The following is a 21,270-nucleotide window of genomic DNA, read 5'->3' on the forward strand; positions in this document are numbered from 1 at the left end:
CAAATAGTGAGAGTTACTTGGTGGACAAGAGTACCACCAGAGGATACTTGGGAATGTTACAAGTATACAAGAAGCCTTACAGTATACTCAAACTAAACTATATCTAGGGGTAACTACTGCTCCTCTCACTTTAACTTGGAGCACCCAACATTATTGGGTTTGTAACTGGTACTCACGTTGGATTTCCATTATAAATGCTCAATGGCAACAACATGTTTAGTGGATAAAACAGCACTAGCCAACTAAGGCAAAAACAACCTTAGGTGCAATAAAGGCAGGACTTGAGATATTAGGACAAGCTAAAAATGTATTTAACAATGACAAAAAAAAAAAAAATCACAAGAAAAGTCAATACTTACCAGTCTAAATAGATTAAAAGAAATATTCTTTCAGAAGAAAAGTATGGGTTGGGAAGCTACACAAAAAGATAATGACACTATTGTTAAGTAGGTAAATCAACTACTCAACTAACAAGGAGCCATGTCAAAACCCAGTGATGGAAAACAGCATGCGTCCAAACTCAACAAGGTTTACTGACCATGCTAATCCAAATGGAAACTGAAGTGGCCTCTAAAATGTGCCCTACCATTTTGGATGCAGAAACACAAGGTACACATTTATGCACAAACATTATGAACCCTCTTCCTCCTGGAAAATTACTACCAAGGATATGTAGCTTAATTCACTGTACTCTTACAGCATTAGCACCCCGCATGGATAATAACTAGACATATAACATAGTGTTAGTAGGAATAGAGATTTTTTTAAAATAATACTTATATTTTCCCAATGGGGAGCTGATAGGCCATATTAAATAATAGTACTTAAGAGTCCAGTTTCAGTTCTACACTGTAAACAAATTCAGGAAGTTTGTGCTGTCCCCAAAATGTTTGGAATCCTGAAATCATATAAATATGACCCTTAATTTCTTTATTTTTAAATTTAATTTAAAGTTCCAGGATACATGTGCAGGATGTGCAGGTTTTTTACATAGGTAAATGTGTGCCATGGTGGTCTGCTGCATCTATCAATCCATAACCTAGGTATTAAGCCCTGCACGCATTCACTATTTATCCTGATGCTCTCCCTCCCCCTGCACTCCCCACACAGGCCCCAGTATGTGTTGTTCCCCTCCCTGCGTCCATGTGTTCTCACTGTTCAGCTCCAACTTATAAGTGAGAACATGTGGTGTTTGGTTTTCTGTTCCTACGTTAGTTTGCTGAGGATACTGGCTTCCAGCTCTACCCATGTCCCTGCAGAGGACATGATCTCATTCCTTTTTATGGCTACATAGTATTCTATGGTGTATATGTACCATATTTTCTTTATCCAGTCTATCATTGGCAGCATTTGGGTTGATTCTATGTCTTTGACATTATGAATAGTGCTGCAATGAATATACATGTGCATGTATCTTTAGATCAGAATGATTTATATTCTTTTGGGTATATACTCAGTAATGGGATTGCTGATTCAAACGATATTTCTGGCTCTAGGTCTCTGAGGAATCACCACACCATCTTCCACAATGGTTGAATTAATTTACACTCCCACCAACAACATAAAAGCATTCCTGCCTCCACAGCCTCATCAGCATCTGTCATTTCTTGACTTATTAATAATCGCCATTCTGACCAGCATGAGATGGTATCTCATTGTGCTTTTGATTTGCATGTCTCTAATGATTAGTGATGTTGAGCTTTTTTTCATGTTTGCTAGCCACATAAATGTCTTCTTTTGAGAAGTGTCTGTTCATGTCCTTTGCCCATTTTTTAATAGGATTGTTCGGTTTTTTTCTTATAAATTTGTTTAAGTTCCTTGTAGATTCTAGATATTAGAACTTTGTCAGATGAATAGATTGCAAAAATCTTCTCCCATTCTGTAGGCTGTCTGTTCACTCTGATGATAGTTTCTTTCGCTGTGCAGAAGCTCTTTAATTAGATCCCATTTGTCAATATTGGCTTTTGTTGCAATTGCTTTTGATGTTGTTGTCATGAAATGTTTGCCAGTGCCTATGTCCTGAATGGTATTTTCTTCTAGGGTTTTTATAGTGTTTTTCATTTTCTAGGGTTTTACATTTAAGTCTTTAATCCATCTTGAGTTAATTTTCCTATAAGTTGTAAGGAAAAGGTACAGTTTCAATTTCTGCATATAGTTAGCCAGTTCTCCTGGCACCATTTATGAAATAAGGAATTTGTTCCCCATTGCTTTTGTCAGGTTTGCCAAAGATCAGATGGTTGTAGATGTGCAGTCTTATTTCTGAGATCTCTATTCTGTTCCATTGGTCTATGTGTCTGTTGTACCAGTACCATGCTGTTTCGGTTACTGATTTGGTTACTATAGTTTGAAGTCCAGTAGCATGATGCCTCCAGCTTTGTTCTTTTTGGTTAGAATTGTCTTGCCTATACAGGTTCTTTTTTGGTTCCATATGAATTTTAGAGTAGTTTTTTCTAATTATGTGAAGAATGTCAATGGTAGTTTAATGGGAAATAGCATTGAATTTATAAATTACTTTGGGCAGTATGGCCATTTTCATGATACTGATTCTTCCTATCCATGAGTATGCAACGTTTTCCCATTTGTGTCCCCTCATTTCCTTGAGCAGTGGTTTGTAGTCCTCCTTGAAGAGGTCTTCACTTCCCTTGTTAGCTGTATTCCTAGGTATTTTATTCTCTTCATAGCAACTGTGAATGAGAGTTCATTCATGATTTGGCTCTCTGTTTGTCTATTGTTGGTGTATAGGAATGCTTATGATTTTTGCACACTGATTCTGTATCCTGAGACTTTGCTAAAGTTGCTCATCAGCTTAAGGAGCTTTTCGGCTGAGAGGATGGGGTTTTCTAGATACAGAATCATGTCACCTACAAACAGAGACAGTTTGACTTCCTCTCTTCCTATGTGAATACCCTTTCTTTCTCTTGCCTGATGGCCCTGGCCAGAGCTTCCAATACTATGCTGAACAGGAGTGGTGAGAGAGATGACCCTTAATTTCTATACCCTGCTGAAAATAATATATGGTATACAGGTGACATGGTTTGGCTCTGTGTCCCCACCCAAATCTCATCTCAAATTGCACTCCCATAATTCCCATGTGTTGTGGGAGGGACCTGGTGGGAGATAATTAAATCATGAGGGTTGTTTCCTCCATACTGCTCTCGTGGTAGTAAGTCTCATGAGATCTGATGGTTTTATCAGGGGTTTCTGCTCTTGGGTCTTCCTCATTTTCTCTCTGCCTGCTGCCATCCATGTAGAATGGGACTTGCCCCTCCCTGCCTTCCACCATGACTGTGAGGCTTCCCCAGTCACATGGAACTGCAAGTCCAATTAAACCTCTTTCTTCCGTAAATTGCCCAGTCTCATGTATGTATTTATCAGCATTGTGAAAATGGACTAATAAATTGGTACCAGCAGAGTGGGGTGCTGCTGAGAAGATATCTGAAAATATGGAAGTGACTTTGCAACTGGGTAACAGGCAGAGGTTGGAACAGTTTGGAGGGCTCAGAAGACAGGAAAATGTCTAATATTCCTATGTTACAAATATTATAAATACTGCAAAAATGTTACCAAAAGAATAAAACTCCAGCCAAAATTATGTTAGCTCATCAATTTGAACTACAGCCACAGAATGTATGTAAGGTGGTCTTCTATTGTCTGTTTTATCCAACATACTCTTTCTTCTAATTCTGACCTACTGAATTACAGCAGAAAGGGACACGCTCCCAGTATACTCTGAGTCTGTGTCCCTGGTCTATAGTCCTCAAACTTGGCTCAGAATAAAATTAACTTTGACTTAAATCCATAGTGGCTATTATTTTAACCTTTTGGGTCAACCTAGTTGAGAAAAATTTAAAAAGATCAAGAAAAGCATGTAGTTTCAAAATACTGGAGCAAATATCCAATCACCTAAAAGAGCTAAAAGTATGTCCACGTAAAGAGCAAGAAATAGTGGAGGTGAGGGGTGCGGAGGTGAGAAGAGTGTGCTTTCTGGGTAGTGGTCATCTCAGGGAAGGTGAGGGAAGTGTGCTTTTATCTCTTTTAAATAAAAAGACTTCAATTATTTGTTTCTTCCATGCACGTGCATATATAACTTTAAAAATAAACACCAATGTAATTTATTAACTAAGAAATAAAAGTACTTGATGATCAAGTCAGTTGGAAAAATTAGATAATTAGCTTTCCAAAAGACTAAAAAAATCCACCACAAACCACTGAGGCTTTAAAAGTGTCTCCTCAAGACAGCAGAATTTAAAAAAAAAAAAAAATGCAATATAAAACACTTAAGGTATTGCCTTCAGTCCCCTGGGTGGCCATTCACCTTGTTTAAGGTCTCCGAGAGATTTAACATCAAGGAAGCTCCAATAGTATGCACTATCCAACTCCCTAACCTGTCTACCTGGAATCTCTGCCTTGCTCCCTATTGTTAAGCTGAGACCAGTCTGGTTTAGAAGGAACCTTAACCTCTCTCCCTTCACCAAAGCTGGCTGCAGGCTACCAGCATTCTGTGCCTCCAGGATTGGGAGGGTTTCCTAAGAAACCCAGCTGTCCAAGCCTAAGCCCATAAAGTCCCGGAAGCATCAGTCACTCATAAATCTCACCTCCTACCCTAGTGCATAGTATCACCTTGACTAATCCAATGAGAGATTATACACATACTCCTCCCTGCAATGGCCAGATGAGGGATAAGAGTTGGCTCCACCTGAGCAACTGTCTTCCCTTCTACTTCCCAAAACCTGCTCTTTCCTTATCTCTCCCTATATTTAACTGGCTCCACTGCTTTCCTCCATCAGCTCCTACTAATTTATGATGTACTTGTATTACTAACACATTGCTTAATTCCTTTTAGCCTGATTCTTTTTTTTCTTCTTGAGACAGGGTCTCACTCTGTCGCCAAGGCTGGAGTACACTGGCACAATCACAGCTCACTGCAGCCTGGACCTCCCTGGGCTCAAGGGAGATCCTCCCGCCTCAGCCTCCCACCTAGTTGGAACTACAGGTACAAGCCGCCACACCCAGATAATTTTTGTATTTTTTGTAGAGGCAGGCTTTCACCATATTGCCCAGGCTGATCTTGAACTCCTGGGCTCAAGGGATCTGCCTACATTGGCCTCCCAAAGTACTTGGGATTACAGGCATGAGCCACCACACCTGGCCTAGCCTGATTTTCACCTATAAACAGGAATAATATTCCTTGAAGAGAGAGACTACCTGGCCATCTCTGCATACTCCGTAGTGCCTAAACTCAACATGCACTGAAACATTCTCCGAGTAAATAAACAAATGCACCTAAAACTACAATTCCAAGAAGGAATACTTGGTCAATAAACTCTCCTATTCCTGGACTCTCTGACCTAGAACAACCTTGAGGTGCAAGACAAGGCCATGTGTCCACAACCTCGGGGAACCAGAAGATACAGCAGAAGCTGTCACGATGCAGATGGAAAGCAGGACATACCTGGAAGGAAGTGGGAATACAGACGAGGTTCAGATTCTCTTGCTTCACCCTTTCCGCTGTGGAAACAAAAGCCATATTGGCAGTTTTTCACTCTCCTTACTTTATTTCTCTTGTCATATGTGTTTGCTCAAATCCAAGACAAAGGAAGATCTATTTCCCAAGGACAGCTGCCTTTCACCCTGTATCCCCTCCTTGGTGGGAAAGCTGGTGACTGTACTTCACACACCAGAATACAGAGACACAAGAAAGCCTGGAGAGGTAAGCACTGACCACAGAAAGCAGAGTCAGTGTTTGCTATTGTTACATGCCTGACAACATTCTAAGAACTTTGTATATATGAATTCTTAATCCTAACAACCCAAAAGGTTACATTATTTTCCCCATTTTGCAGATAAGGCAATTGAGGTTCAGAGAGGTAATGTAATTTGGTAGTTATACCGCTAATAAGGGGCACAACTGGGACATGATGCCAGGTCGTCTAGCCACACAGTCTTAACTCCCCTATATTGCCTCTTCTAGGAAAAAGCCAGAACTTTACTTTTGCATTTTAGTAAAAAAGATACTTATTTGTAGGCCCCAGAGGGTGGCTAAAGGAGATTTATTTTTTCAATTTGGATTTGTATCTTTCAGGAAAGTTTGATTTAAAAAAAAAAAAAAGACTTCAGAAAAAACCTCTTATTAAAATTTCAAGCCTTTTTAATCACTGAGTGCATCTTGGGAGGTTTGGGTGCCACTATTACAAAATCCATAGTAACCCCTGTGCCCTGAAAGTATTCTCCAGATACTTGGTTAAGATTGAAAGGTATATAACACAAAAGCTCCTATTTGGCCAATGAGAAGGCTTCCAGAAGCCATCACACCAGCACTACAACCACTCCCTCATAACAAAGTGTTCCTGGACTTTCCCTCCTGGGCTCTGCCCCTTGGCACCTAGAAGAATTCGGCATTCAGGCAGGCTTCTCCTCTGGGCTTTGTTCTTACAAACAAAGAGCAGGGCAGTAAAACCTGTGGAGCAGCCACAGGGGCTGATAATTCCTGAGCCTTTCCTAAGCATAGAGACACCCTAATCAGTGTGAAATGAGCACCTGCAGGAACCAGCCATCAATGGCAGGAGCCCCACATCCACTCCAGGGTCATGGACAGGGCAAACCCACTGTGGCCTCAATTATCTGCCTGAGGAAGTCTGAGATCATGCAAAGAACTCAATGGTAGAATGCCATGGACATGATTAAAATTATATTGGGACCTCGAGCTAAGTCAGCTCCTCCCCTCCAGCTGAGCAGAGTAAACAAAGGCAAGGACACCCTTCAAAGTTGGATGAAGAGGCCCAAGATTCCCTCTGTCCAAAAAAGAGCAGAAACAGCTGACCTCAGGTAGTCCCTCTCTCCAGCTCTGTACTGCTGAAGCCAAAAGGGCAATGCCAAACCTGTGCACCGCATCCTCCCTCTCCTCTACCTCCCTACCCCATCATCACCCACAAAGCATCCAGTAGACAGTGAGAGAGCATACCTATTCGCTGCACAGCGTGGACAATTGTCGAACCGCTTCCAATTCCCAGCACTTGGTTATTCTGCCAAAAGGGGGGAAGAAAAAACGAAACTTATTAATACCATATTTTACTCCTTTGTCAGCCCACTTCCTAAAGCTATAAAATTATTATGAACAGCAATTCACCAACACAGGTACAAGACAGGTACCGTGCCTATTTTATAGGAACATAAACACTGAACCTCAATGCTGTACTTTAACCTACACATGGTGGACAAATGTTCAACAAGGCTCTCCTCCCTTGTTTCTGACACTGTCAACACCACCACTTCCTCCCTCCATTCTACCAAATAATCGGTGCAATTACTTGCAACTGAATAGCAACTTGCGTCACCCTCATAGAAATGGCCTGCATATAAACACTTAAAGATTCCCAACATTTCAAGCCAGCAACAGTGTGTTTAAAAAAAAAAAAAAGAAAGAAGAAGAAGAAAGAAAAAGATTCCTGGCCAACCCCAAGGAGGTAATTAGAAAAACACTTAAAAAATAAAATAAAATAAAATAGAGCCTGGAGCCCGGGTAAAGGAAGAAAGCTAAGCCTTCTGGCTTCAGTGTCTTCCCCAGGCACCTTCAAGTTGGTAGCACCACAAAACACATCAGGCCCACCATCTAGAGCTCTCCCAAAGTCAGCAGACAAAGGGAGGGCCTGAAGTAACCTCAAAATAATAAAGTATGTCAGCATCTGCTGAGGTGACGCCACGGGGTGCTCATTTTGCATGAGCCTGCCTCAGAGAAAATGGGAAGAGGGCAAAGGCTTAGTTAAGAACATGAAAAATAGTCTTCATCTGCAATAGGAAGGATCGTAATAGAGCAGAGCACTTCCTGAGTACAAAGTACAAGCAGACATCACAACACCGAGCCTACCACCTTAAGAAACAAAGAAGGTACCTACAAACAGACCAAAGACAGAGTAAAAGCTCAGCTGAGTCTACTAGACCACAAAGAGCAAAACGAGGCCAGGGTACTAACAGTCAGGAACTAATATGGAGTTCAGTGCCTCAGCAACTTCCTGACATCTATCTCCTGCCGGTGCAAGGCAAAGTCAACTGAACACCAAAGCGGCAGCTATCATTTATTAAGCACCTACCAAGAAGGCTTATAAATGTTAATATAAAGTCAAATCTCACAACAATCACTTATGACCCAGAGACCCACTATTAACACTTTATAGATGAGTTCAATATTGTAAGGAAAAACTTCAGACTTTGAAATGAGCAAAAGAGACTACTGAATATCCTTCCAATGGGATGCTGGAACCTGATTGTATTGTCTGACTTGAAGTAGGTATGTGCCTTTGTCTTTAAGATATATGACGACTCTATAGAGATACACTTGCAGAAAACTGTTAACAAAGCAAGTAATTTTTGTTCATAGAAAAGCAAATTAATAGTGTTCTATGAGATACAATTATTAACAGATCTTCTAAACTCATTTTAAGATTTTTTTTTTACTACATATGAGCTTATGGTTGACTTCTCCTGTTTGCTTTGAACATCTCCACCAAAACTCATGTTGAAAGTTAATTGCCATTATAACAATATTAAGAAGTGGGACCTTTACGAGGTGATTGGGTCAGAGGGCTCCACCCTCATGGGTGGGATTGGTGCCCACCCATAGCACCGCAACATCCGTTCTCTCTCACCAGATGCCAGCACCTTGATACTGGACTTCGTAGCCTTCAGAAGCATAAGCCAAAACATTTTTGTTCATTATAAATTACTCAGTCTCAGGTATTCTATTATAGCAGCACAAAATGGACTAAGACACCTATGAACAGGTTCTAATAACTTTTCCAGTTCCCTAATTTAGTGAGTTAAATAAAATCTTTGACATATATTCATTTTATATATGTGTGATTTTACCTGTTTTAAATATACATACAAGATATAGATCTTGTATATATATTTACAATACATATAAATAATATCAATGCCCCCCCCGACACACACACACATATATACAAACTCATCCTCAAACTCCTGGGCTCATACATCCCTACTGCCTCAGCTTCCCACATAGCTAGTACTACAGGAACATGCCACCACACCCAGCTAATTTTTAAATTATTTTAAGAGACACAGTCTCACTGTCAACTAGGCTAGTCTCGAACTCCTGGCCTCAAGTGATTCTCTCAACTCTGCCTCCTAAAGCGCTGGGATTACAGGATGAGCCATTTCAATCGAATAAGCAACTTCCGGAAGTTCAATTTGCTGAAACATCAATCTACTTCAAATTTCTTAAGATTTCCAACAACTGATTAACAATTAATTTATCTGACAAAGGAAAGCCCATAGTAAAACCTTCTTTTTAGGAAGAAGAAAAGTCCTGAAGGGCCTTCAGGACAAACAAGGCCACAACTAAATTCCTTCATTCCCCACAGGACAAAGGCCATAGGAATACTTAAAGTCAGCCCATAGGCCTCACATTAGATATGGTCCTTCTCACAGTTAGACTACATCTATAACTAGAAAAGATTAGTAAGAATGACCAACAAATAGAGTTACCAAAAAAAAAAAAAATCAAATACTAATGTCCCCACAACCAAATACATGTACACTAAAAATGCTTCTATAGCCTCTCCTACCTACAGAAGACTTTACCCAACAACTTTTGTGTTACTGACCTGGTGGAAACTGCTTTTACCAGCTCACAGTTCCAAAGTCACTGAATACATCAGGGGCTTGGGTTATCAGAACACGGTTCGCACTAGGTCAGGATTCCACCTGTGCCAATGCTCTCAAGAAGACAATGTGTCTAATACAGTTGTTTAGCTACCTGGACAATCTCCAAAGGCAAGGACTTCAAGACAAGTAAATGACACATCACAGCACAGAAACATTCAAAATGGCTAAATATCTCACATATAAAAATCTTCAAGCAATGAGAAAATGTCCTATGTCTGAGTGTGGAAAAACTCAAACTTTTTCCTCTGCTCTCACACCACAACAATTATCAACACAGAAGACTTCTGTAACCAAATGTATGGGGATTTCTCCCCATATCCCAAGTAAGCAATCTACTCTGCAGCAGACACCAGCTGGGTATCCTCCAAATCAATTTCAACACTCTCTACTTGGAGATACCATAAGGTTCCACTGGTTGAGGGCTCAACTCCCAAGATTGCCTCCTCCTTCCTACCAAATGCAAGTTCAGGCCTCCAGAACTTCTGACTTGCCAGCTTCAAGTTGGAGTTCCCACAACCCTCTCTTTGGGTTTGATTAACTTGCTAGAGTGGCTCACAGAACTCAGGGAAACATGTTTACCAATTTATTATAAAGGCTATGATGAAGGATACGGATGAAGAGATGCATAGGTAAAGGCATGTAAGGAGGAGCACAGAGCTTCCATGCTCTCTCTAGGCACACCATCCTCCAGGGGCCTTCATATGTTCTGCTCTCCAGAAGCTTCCAAACCCTGTCCTCTTGAGCCTTTTTTTTTTTTTTTTTTTTTTTGAGACTTTATCGAATAGATATGATTGGATCTTGGAAAAGACCAGGAATTACAAGGGCCTAGAAATGTGACTGGACAAAAATGGCATGATCCAATACTAGCAGACTGACTGGGGAAACCCTGCAAGGGCTGTCTGTTCAGATTCTTCACCTGCAGCATTCCTTCCTCCAGGCTATGGAAGAGGAACCCTTCTGAAATGGGGATCTTAATGACCTACAATCAGACAACATAGGTCACAGAATTTCTTTATGGCCAGCTCCAAGAGAGAAAAGCATTGGGGAGAGAAAGGAGCAAGCGGAAGGAGGGCAGAAGGTAAGAGAGGAAGATTCTGTTTTCTGAGGCCTGCTCTGGGCCCTAAAGCACCCCAAATATAACAAAAGACTGTAGCAAGAGTTATGAGTGTTATGAACCAGGAGCCATGGATAAAAACATTGTGTGTATGTGTGTGTGTTTAAAATATCACACTAGATAGAATTAGCCTGACCTTCACACTTGACCTGAAGCTAGGAACTCTAGCTTTACAGTCATTCAATCACCAGATTCCTGGTTACCAAGCTTAGCCATACATTCAGGTCACTCACAGTCCCCAGCAGGCAGGTGGCACAGAGGTGAATTCGGATGAATCAGACAAGCTCTGTGTAAGGTTCCTTCTTTGCCTTTTGGAAGAGACCAGGAATTGCAAGGCCCTGCCAGGCCTAAAGCTCTTCAACCATGTGATCCCTGCTGCCTTGGAATCAAATGACTGGCCCAGGAATCAGTGTCTTTGCCAAAGCCAACCAGAGGTGACCAAAGGCTGCCTATGAGGTGGCCCAACAGCAGAAGACTGCCAAGCAGGCCCTGCTAGAGGAGTGGCCCCATTCTAATGGGCAATATTAAACCACACGTATATGCAACATCAGAACTTCCCTCAGCTTGTCAAATGGAGTAACTCTGGAAATACTACTTCTGCTAACCAACTAGAACCACCGCCCATCAGCTTCCTCAACCAAGCCAGTCAAAAAAACAAAGCCTAGGCTCCAAAGAGAACAAAGGGATGAGGCTACAGACGTTCAGAAGAGCCTAGTTCTGAATGGCGGCCCATCCTGGGTAGCTACACCCCCAGAAACAGACAGAGCTGGGCCCAGGGTGGCTATACAAAGGATTCACCTGAGAACTCTCCATGTTTTCCATCCACCCAGACATGGAAGTGGTCGACATATTGGAACTCCAATGGACTAGGGAACAGGAAGCCCTACTCGCCAGAGATTCTACACAAAGAACCTCCAATAACCCCAACACTTTCATATTTGTGTCCACACTGCACACAATTGAACATACATGTACTGGGCAGGCCCCATTGTGACCAATGCTAAATGAAAGTTAACTGCCCTCCAGGAGCTTACCCTTTAAGGGGCTGGAAGAAATGAACACACAGATGACCAAAATATAAGATACAACATAAAGCACATAAGAGGCGTGAAGTGCTACAGAATCGCGGAAAAGAATTCTTCCTCTCCTTAGGACGCTAAGGAAAAACTGAAAGGAGGAAATGGACTTTAAGCCAAACCCTGAAGGGCATATATGCCTTTAACAGGTGCCCCCAAAAGGTCACTGTAGATCTCCCCAAAATCGCCTAACTTCATGAAATGTGGTCAGAATCCAGTGTTTTGGGGCTCTAGCCTAAGGACAGGGCCTGCAGATTTTTATTTAATCAAATACATAACTATAACACAAAGGTCAGGGAGATGTGCCACCAAATATTAACATAAATTCATTAACTGAACAACTTAGATACGGTGCTTTTCTAATTGTATTCTCATGCGGATTACATTTAACTATTAGCTATTCACTTTATGCAGACATTTTGAAATTTCAGCTTATTGTCTCACTTTTACAACTGAGGCACTGAATCCCAACGGTAGGGTCAAATTAACACATTTTACATTATCTCTGTTAATCCCCATAGAAAATCCTATTGCCAATCAGACTTGCAACAGGCTACACCAGAACAGGGTAGCAGTGGAAAGGGTAGAAGGGAACACTGGAACATCCCTCCCACAGAACTGGCTGAGCCACAGGTTACCACACTGTCCACTCCCACTCAAACACGCTGTGGTGAAGCTCATCAAACATCATCTAAGCAAAATAATTTTGTTGAGTAAAGCATTAACAAATGTAAAGAACTATTATCGGAGAAGAAAAGAGACTCTAATACCACTTTCTAATAAGTAGAAATGAGAAATAAAAAACCAGTAAGACCAAGGAAACTACACCACAGGGCAGACATACTCTACTTGGCTTCCTTATTACAAATAAGATAATTAACTTGATTGCTGACAGCAAAACCACCTGGATTAAAAAAAAAAAAAAAAAAAACTCCACTAACAGCACCATGCCACTTAACAAACAAGTAGGGACCACGACCTGGCCGAATAACAGCTAAACATCTCTGCAGCCCCGCCTTAAAAAATAAACCAGCATCCTCCAGACTTAGTCCACCCCGCCCTATGGAAAGAAGGAAGTTTGAAGTCCCGGGTCTTCCCTTCCCTCCAGGAGTTCACTCAGGGGCCGGCGCGCACCAAGCCCAGAACCACCTTCGACTGAAATTTCAAAGCACTAGCAAACCAACTCTCCGCCGGCTTCCGGGTCAGTAACGAGAAATGAAAACCTCTCCGCAGTCCCAAAGCCCACCATTTTCCATTTATTGATAAGGAGACCACAAGGCAAGTGCCTCTAGCCCCCATTCCAAACATGAGACAACACCAGGCTCCACTTTGCAAACTGTTCCAGCTAGACAAGGAGTCTTTCGAAAGCTCAAATATTAGAAGATTCGCCCCCAACCGATTCCACATCTAAAAGGTCTCTAAAGAGCAAGGAAGAGGGGTCTAAACTCGGGTAAAATGCACACTCTCTACCCTCTCACTCAGCCCCCGCCCTGCCAGGAGGTAGGCGCGCCTCGGCAGCACCCAGAAAGCGCAACAGGAGCCCAACACGCCGAGGACATGTTTCCCGCGCCCCACGTCCCCAGGTGCTCACCCTCACGTGGTTCTCCACGGCCGCGCGGCCCGCCAGCTTCTTGGCCTCCTCGGCTTTGGACATCGTGGAGGGGGCCGGGCAGATGCTGCTGGAGTCCCCGCAGCTGGTGCTTGTGTTGCCAGCACCGCCACGGGTCCCGGACTGTGCACGCCCCGGCAGCCGCACGTGGGAACCCGGGAGGTCCCAGCTGTTCCCTCCTCCGCCAGAGGCCGCGCCCCCGGCCCTCCCGGGCAGCGGGGCCAAGACCCGCCCGTAGAGGGTGCTGAAGGGCCCGGGGCGCTGCATCCCGACACCTCGCTCCGGCCTCCGCTGAAGTCCCGCCCCCGGCTCCCCCGGAAATCTGGCCGCTTACGCACACACTCTGCGTGCCCTGCTGCGCGGGCCCTGCTGGGAAGTGTGGTTCTATGGCTTCGAGGACCGCTATCTGCGCCTCAGTCTGGACTACCAACCCCATAATGCTCTCCGCGACGAGATGCGCAATCGCCGGCGACGGGCTCCGGCACTTCGCTCTGTGGGAATATCAGTGTGGTGACTGCTTACCCGGGGGAAGTGTTCTCAGGGCACGATTAGGTGAAGGCCAGGGATATTTCTGTTCGCCCATGCATCCGAGAAAGGAGTGTTAGACCTGACCCTGTTGTTTCTCCCAGCAGTGAGAACGTGGCCATGGACGAGAATTCCAAGTAGTGGCACTTCTGTAGACGTCGCGGCCCTTTTGGGGTTACTACTACCCAGGAAACTCACATGCGACACGGGCGCCAGCTGAAGTCCATCTAGACCCCCGCAGACCCAAGGTCACAAGTTGAGAACTCCCTGCCGTAGACATTCTTCTGCACCTAGTGGTGGAGCAGGTGGAGCTGCACCTTGCACCGCCCATTTGGAGACTTGTTCTGTACAGATGAGTGTGCCCTGCTGCGATCCTGCAATCTTTGGTGACTAACAAGGACTTACTGTGAAAACAGATTTATCTTTTCTTCTCTACCTTTAAGGTTTCTTGCTGTGGAGAATAGTTAAGGGACGAGGAATTCTTATTGTCCCCATTTTACAGGCAAAGAAACTAATACTGACCCCAACCTTACCGACCTCTTGGAGGTCCCTAAAAACACATGACCTTTGCGTTTCTCCGCTGTTAGTGGAATCCTTTCTGTCTGCTCATGAACTCATCTTCAAACGCATTCCAGGCCTTCAAAACTCTTCTGTGAGCGCAAGTCCCTGGTATGGGCCACTGTTAACTGCCGCTTATCACCTGGATTTTCTTATCTGTGCTTTGCCCCCTGAGGCTGTGAGCTCCTGAATCTTCACCTTTGTCTGTAGGAGGAAAAGTTGTTTGAGATGATATTTGAATCCTTCAATTTAGGCCAAATTCAGAACATAGCAGAAGGTTCTGGCTAACATGCAGAAGCGTATGACTGGACTCCCACTACTGTTGGTCTGCAAAGTTGAAGGCTACTGTAGGCAAATGTGTCACCTTTAATGTATCTCCTTAGGAGCAGTCTTTCACCTTATTCATGCTCCTCGGCACCCACACCAAAAGATTGATGAAGCAAATGGTAGCTAGTCTCTGCTTTACCCCGTCACCCCTGGCCTGAGGACCTTTGAACCATTTTAAATGCTCTACCTGCCAGCCTGGCCATCTATGCACTGCTTGCTCCATCTACCCTTCTGACTCAGCTGAAATACCACCTTCTCAAAGAAGTCTAAGTGACCACCTCATCTAAATTGGGTTTCCTACCCACCCCTCCTCTATCACTTTGCCCATGGTTGTATTTCCATTACAGAACTTCCATCCATCATTCATTTCCTTCGTTTTGTACTTGTTTATCATATATCCTCTGTAGAAAAGAACATTCTGAGAAGACAGACTTTGAGTGTCTTTCTACAGAATCCTCCATTCCTAAAACTGCCTGACCTGTAGATGGTCCTCAACAAATATCTAAAACACTTTAAATAACAAATAGATGTCATGTTTTAACCCTACACTCCACCTTCGGCCATACAGAATTTTAGTCCCTGCGTCCATGCTCTTACCTCCGTGTTTTCGTACACTCTGTACCCTTCTAACTCTCAGATATTCTTCAAGACTTCATTCTGTTACTTGTTACTCTGCAACTCTAAACCCTACTCTTAGTTGAGTTGGCTGCTCTTCCGTGCTCCCAATCACCTGTAACCTCTCTGTCATAATCATCTCGCTCTATTCATTTGACTGTCTCACCCAAAAGACATGTCCCTTGATGGCAGAGACTGTTGCTCATAAAGTGGACAGTGCCTTGTTCAATTACTGTTTTGGGGTGGCAAGGTCTGTCTGTGCCTGTTTGTGTTCTCTTTCCTTCTCTCTTTTCTCCATGTTGTACTCGTCTTTCCATTTCTGTACCCCTTTTAATCCTTTCCTTAGGTTGTTATTCATGCCTAGTGATTCTCATGGACATTCTGAAATCCAGGTTCTTAGGGCTGAAGACTATGCCGATCTTTGAAATAATATGAGTATCGCATTCTGATGACACTTCATTTGCATAATTATTGATAATAGTGCCAGGTACGATGCTAAGTACTTTGCAGACTTTATCACATTTAATCCTAATTTAAAGAAGTGGATACCATTAACTCCTGGCCAGGCACAGTGGCTCTCACCTGTAATCTTAGCACATTGGGAGGCCAAGGCGGGTGGATCACCTGAGGTCACGAGTTCGAGACTAGCCTGGCCAACATGGTGAAACACTGTCTCTACTAAAAATATAAAATTAGCCAGGTGTGCTCGCACACGCCTGTAGTCCCAGATACTCAGGGGGCTGAGACAGGAGAATCACTTGAACTTGGGAGGTAGAGGCTGCAGTGAGCTGAGATGGCACCACTGCACTCTAGCCTGGGCAAGACAGAGTGAGATTTCATTTCAAAAAAAAAAAAAAAGTGGATACTGTTATCCTCATTGGTATAAAAGAAGTCCTCACTTTGGGAGACCAAGGCAGGCAGATCACAAGGTCAGGAGTTTGAGGCCAGCCTGGCCAACATGGTGAAACCCTGTCTTTTCTGAAAATACAAAAACTAGCTGGGCATGGCGGTGGGTGCCTGTAATCCCAGCTACTCGAGAGGCTGAGGCAGGAGAGTCAGTTGAACCCAGGAGGTGGAGGTTGCAGTGAGCTGAGATTGCACCATTGCACTCCAGCCTGGTTGACAGGGTGTGAGACTCTATCTAAAAAAAAAAAAAAAAAAAAAAAGTCCTCACATACTCAAGGTCACGCTGCTTGTAAGCGAAGCTGGGATATGAACCTCCAGTGATTATAGGACCAAACCCTGACCTAATGGAATCACCTAGATGGGGATTTATTGATTGCTCCACCCCACCCCCAATATAGCCATGAACTTTGTATAAACCACACAGGTAATGCCTTTTCTCTTTAAAACCACAAGTAATAGCAGTAAATCTTAAGACAAAATGGTTAAGAGGGAAAAAAAACTATGTATGAGAAAGTACTAAATGAAAGCAAGTGCACAGGTTTTGGATGATGGACCAGATTCAGGGTCTGATAAACAAAGTAAGATCAATCTACTTTATAACTTAACCCACTAAAAAGCCTTTTTTTTTTTTATTACAAGGGCCATGCTGATCTCTGTATCTTGCCAGTTTTAGTATATGTAGTGCCAAAGCGAGCACTAAAAAATCTTTTTTTTTTTAAACTAGATTGCACTAGAAAGAACCGCATGGGATTTATTCTTCCCTCTTTCAAGAAACCTAATGAAATTGGGCTGAGATTCCAAGGAACTGCTGGAAAAGAGTTATCAGTACCAGAATGAAGGATCCTAGAGGACAGAGCCCACCGTTCTATTTATAGTGGTAAGAGGTAGGGCCTGTGCCTGCGTGGGCTTTAGTTATTCGCTCCCGTGATAGTCCCGGCGTGGTCCAGTCTGAGAGGAAACAGAGGCAATGGTCACCATGGCACTTCACTTAATGCTGTTGTATTAGTCCATTTTCATGCTGCTGGTAAAGACATAGCTGAGACTGGGCAATTTACTAAAGAAAGAGCTTTAATGGACGTATAGTTCCACGTGCCTAGGGAAGCCTCACAATCATGGCAGAAGACAAGGAGAAGCAAGTCACATCTTACATGGATAGCAGCAGGCAAAGAGAGAGAGCTTGTCCCATTTTTAAAACCATCAGATCTCGTGAGACTTACTATCACAAGGACAACACAGGAAATACCTGCTCCCACAGTTAAATTATCTCCCACCAGGTCCCTCCCACAATACGTGGGAATTATGGGAGCTACAAGATGAGATTTGGGTGGGGACACAGAGCAAACCATATCAGCTGGGATGTAGGCACCACCAGGAAGATACATAGCCATCATTGTGTGCCTGCCCAGGCTTCAGTGAAGCAGGAAAAATTCTTGCTTTCCACTTCCTCATTTCCATTTCCTCTCCTTTCTCACTCACTTTTCTCAAAGTTTGTACATTTTCTCACTTTTCTCAAAGTTTGTACATTTTTCTCACTTTTCTTCACAGTTTGTACATTTTGAAGATGATTTCCATGGAAGACTGTACAGAGCTACAAACTAGATGTTGGAATGGATTTGAGGATCCTGCCAGAGACTGAAGATGCTGGCTCAGATTTATCTCAGAATAGAGTTTGGCTCACCCTGCTTTCATTCAACAGCTTCACTCATTTAGACATAGCAACCCAACTTCACACCCTCCACTCTCACACCGTTAGAATGACCCTTTGGAACCTCAACTTTTGGCCTGCCTTGCTCCATCCCCTTTTCACAAGGGCAGGTTTATTGTCTACTAGCAATCTTGACTAGGGCCTTGGAAGAGGATTGGACCTTATTTACAGTGGTCTAATGATCAAAGCAAGTCATTGTTAATACATCAGTGTTACTACCTTGCTATGCATGTAACACTGGAAAACAGCATAGTGCAGTCCATTTACCAAAACCAAATCTTCTTACTAGTTGACCAACACCATGTGGTCCTGAGAAAAAATGTGTATAGAACAATCCCTTACTGCTGTATAAAACCATTCCTTGCTTAAGGATCACCTGCCTTTTGATGTCTTTACACCAGTGATTGTCAACTTGGAATGATTTTTGCCCCTCCCCTCATGGGGATATTTGACAATGTATGGACACATTTTTTATTGACACAATTGGGAGAATGCTACTGGCATCTAATAGGACAGGGCCAAGGATACTGCTAAACATCCTTCAGTACACAGACAGCCATATACACAAAGAATTTTCCCAACCAAAGTGTCAATAGTGCTGACATTGAGAAACTGCCTTAAAGAATCTTCAGGTGGGATTACATGGGAGGTTCTGTTAGCAGTGGCAAATCCATACAGGTCTGCAGCAACCTCAATTCTTGCCTCCTCAGAAGAAAGAATTCAAGGAGGCATTAGGCAATTCGAAAGACCAATGCAAGTTTTGGAACAGCAATAAAAATTTGTTTAAAGACTTTAGAGAAAGAACAAAAGGAAGGAAAGTCCACTTGGAAGAGAGTCAAGCAGGCAACTTGAAAGACAAGCGAGTGGTTTGACCTTTTGAATTAGGATTTTATATGTTGACAAACTTCCAGGGCTTGCATTTTTTTCTCCCCTAATTCTTCCTTTGGGGTGGGCTGTCTGCATGTGCAGTTGCCTGCTAGCCCTTGGGAGGGGACCATGCATGGTGTGTTTACTGGAGCTGTACACATGCTCACTTGAGGCGTTCTTCCCTTACCAGTTGAATGTCCCTAGGAGGCTATATACCAGTTCACCTCTGCCATTTTTCCTCTTAATGCACATGCTTGAGCCCACTCATGCAACTCCTGAGATCTTATTGGGAAGCTGTTGACTACCAGTTTCAGGTTTTTCCTATCTGTTGGGAGACTGAATTTCCCGGGCACTGGCGGCAACCAATTATTATTTTAGAGAGGCAGTTAACAGCTGCCTGACCATCACCTGATGGTCACCTGACATTCTTTGTAGGGGTTCGGGCGAGTGCTCTCCTGCCCTGCTCATGATCGACTATCTACCCACTGTAGCATTTCTCCCCTCAAGATTCCAAGACCTCAATTCTTGGGGAAGAATGGATGATCAGCCTTTCATAAATCCCTCCTGCTGATGGTGGGGCAGTGGTGGTTGTTCTGTGACTGTTGGCCTGTTGCTAGCTGTCAGGGAAGGAGAGTGGCTCCATGGGTTGATGAAAGCAGTATCCAGCCAGGTCCAAGGGAGGCAGGGGCAGAATTTTATCTCCATCATGTATCCCTGATGGACATCTAGGGGTCCCCTGTAAGAGGGTGACTCTTGAATATTGAGAGGATGGTATCCCTCTCTGAGGATTATCTGGAGCTTGATGGCCTGAAGATGAAAATAGACAATTGGGTTATTTGTAACTGGCGGCCATAGTCATGCCTGCCAAGACTTAGGTTTATTGGGTTGCTAGCCAATTCCAGTATGTGCCCGGAATTAGAATATTCATCCAGATTTGTACATTACCCATCCCTTTTGTTTCTTCTGAGCTGCAGCCAGAGATCACTAGCTGGTTCACAGGAATGAAGGTTAGTCTAAATTGCAGAGAAAAACTCAAAAACAGCTGATGAGACTAGAATCTAAGAACAGGTATACCATAGTTCTTGAAACATAATTTGCCAAGCATGGTGGCTCATGCCTGTAATCCCAGCACTTTGGGAGGCCAAGGTGGGCAGATCACTTGAGTTCAGGAGTTTGAGACCAGCCTGGCCAACATGGTGAAACCTCGTCTCTACTAAAAATACAAAAATTAGCTGGGCGTGGTGGTGGGTGCCTGTAATCCCAGCTACTCGGAAGGCCATGGCAGAAGAATCGCCTGAACCCAGGTGGCAGAGGTTGCAGTGAGTTGAGATCATGCTTCTGCACTCCAACCTGGGCAATAGAGTGAGAGACTCCATCTCAAAAAAAAAATAAGAAAAAAAAAAAAGAAATAAACATAATTTTTCTCTCCAGTCCTCATTTTTATTAAAAACAAATCATGACAGGACAGATTTGTTTGCAAAATAAACTTTAATCTTATTATACTTGGCCTAATTATTTGCATAAAGCACAGCAAGAATAATTATTTCCCATATAGGCTCCTGTTTAAATTGGCTTTGATGGAACTTTGTTCCATAAGGAATCTCAAATAAGACGTTTTTAAAGCCTTAAGCCCAGGCATGGGTTGGTGCCATCAAATACCTGTATGAATTGAATAAACTCCTTTCCTCTTGAGGTCCCCAGATAACCTGGGACTCCTGGGCCTGTCAGAAACTGGTATTCTTTACTTACTACAGGTCAGGAACCCTGTACAGGCACCATGTAGATAAGGTATGTTTTCCTAGGGGGACTTTATTGGCTCTATAAGTCAAATTTGATTCCTTAAAGGAAAGCATACCATTACAGTTAAAGCCTTGGTAAAATAATCAGTGGCTTCAATTTTGTCCTTGCAAAAGAAAACAGATTCTTATTGCACTTATGCAAATTACTATGTTGCCATAAGTTAGCAATACTCACAAATAGTTTCCAAATTCTGGGGAATCTGGAAGAGAGAAATATGCTACAAATTTTGTTTACAAAAGTATGCTTTGCTCATTTGTTAAAAATTGTAAATAGCTCAAAAGAAAAGCTTTCTAGGCTTTGAAAAACAAAAGATTAGCAATGTTTTAAGTAAAAAGTAACAAGAGGATTGTTTTAGTCTTTTCTTGGTTCAGTCCACACAGTTTAACTCCTGTTCTGCTTCATATTCATGAACATTTTAGCTCTCCTGAGAGTCCTGAAAGTTTTTTCCTCTATTATAATGTCACAATTCCAAAGTTATCAGAAA

General features: G+C 43.0%; 1 protein-coding gene and 1 long non-coding RNA gene across 7 annotated transcripts in view; one reads left to right on the top strand and one right to left on the bottom strand.

Moving 5' to 3' along the window:
- RPIA (ribose 5-phosphate isomerase A) overlaps nt 1–13,776 on the bottom strand; it is a 54,626-nt gene extending 40,850 nt beyond the window's left edge. For 3 of the 5 annotated variants that reach the window (XM_005575340.5, XM_074011290.1, XM_074011291.1), the window contains exons 1-3: nt 13,466–13,776; nt 6,962–7,022; nt 5,453–5,508 (exon numbers count right to left, since the gene is read on the bottom strand). In XM_005575340.5, the coding sequence (XP_005575397.1) occupies nt 5,453–5,508; nt 6,962–7,022; nt 13,466–13,750 (402 nt within the window). In that variant the 5' untranslated portion in view covers nt 13,751–13,776. Of the gene's footprint in view, nt 1–5,452; nt 5,509–6,961; nt 7,023–7,307; nt 13,032–13,465 lie in introns of those variants that run through there. The other 2 variants (XR_012422070.1, XM_065526825.2) reach the window with 1 other exon arrangement.
- A 195-nt stretch (nt 13,777–13,971) lies between these two features.
- Nucleotides 13,972–21,132, top strand: LOC102116396 (uncharacterized). 2 transcript variants are annotated; one of them, XR_010580376.2, is made up of 3 exons: nt 13,972–14,394; nt 17,139–17,291; nt 17,960–21,132. It is a non-coding gene; the product is annotated as an uncharacterized lncRNA (long non-coding RNA). The 2 variants fall into 2 exon arrangements; XR_012422071.1 differs by lacking the exon at nt 17,139–17,291.
- The last annotated feature ends 138 nt before the right edge of the window (nt 21,133–21,270 follow it).

Source organism: Macaca fascicularis, chromosome 13 (assembly GCF_037993035.2).
Source record: "Macaca fascicularis isolate 582-1 chromosome 13, T2T-MFA8v1.1".
Lineage (NCBI taxonomy): Eukaryota > Metazoa > Chordata > Mammalia > Primates > Cercopithecidae > Macaca > Macaca fascicularis.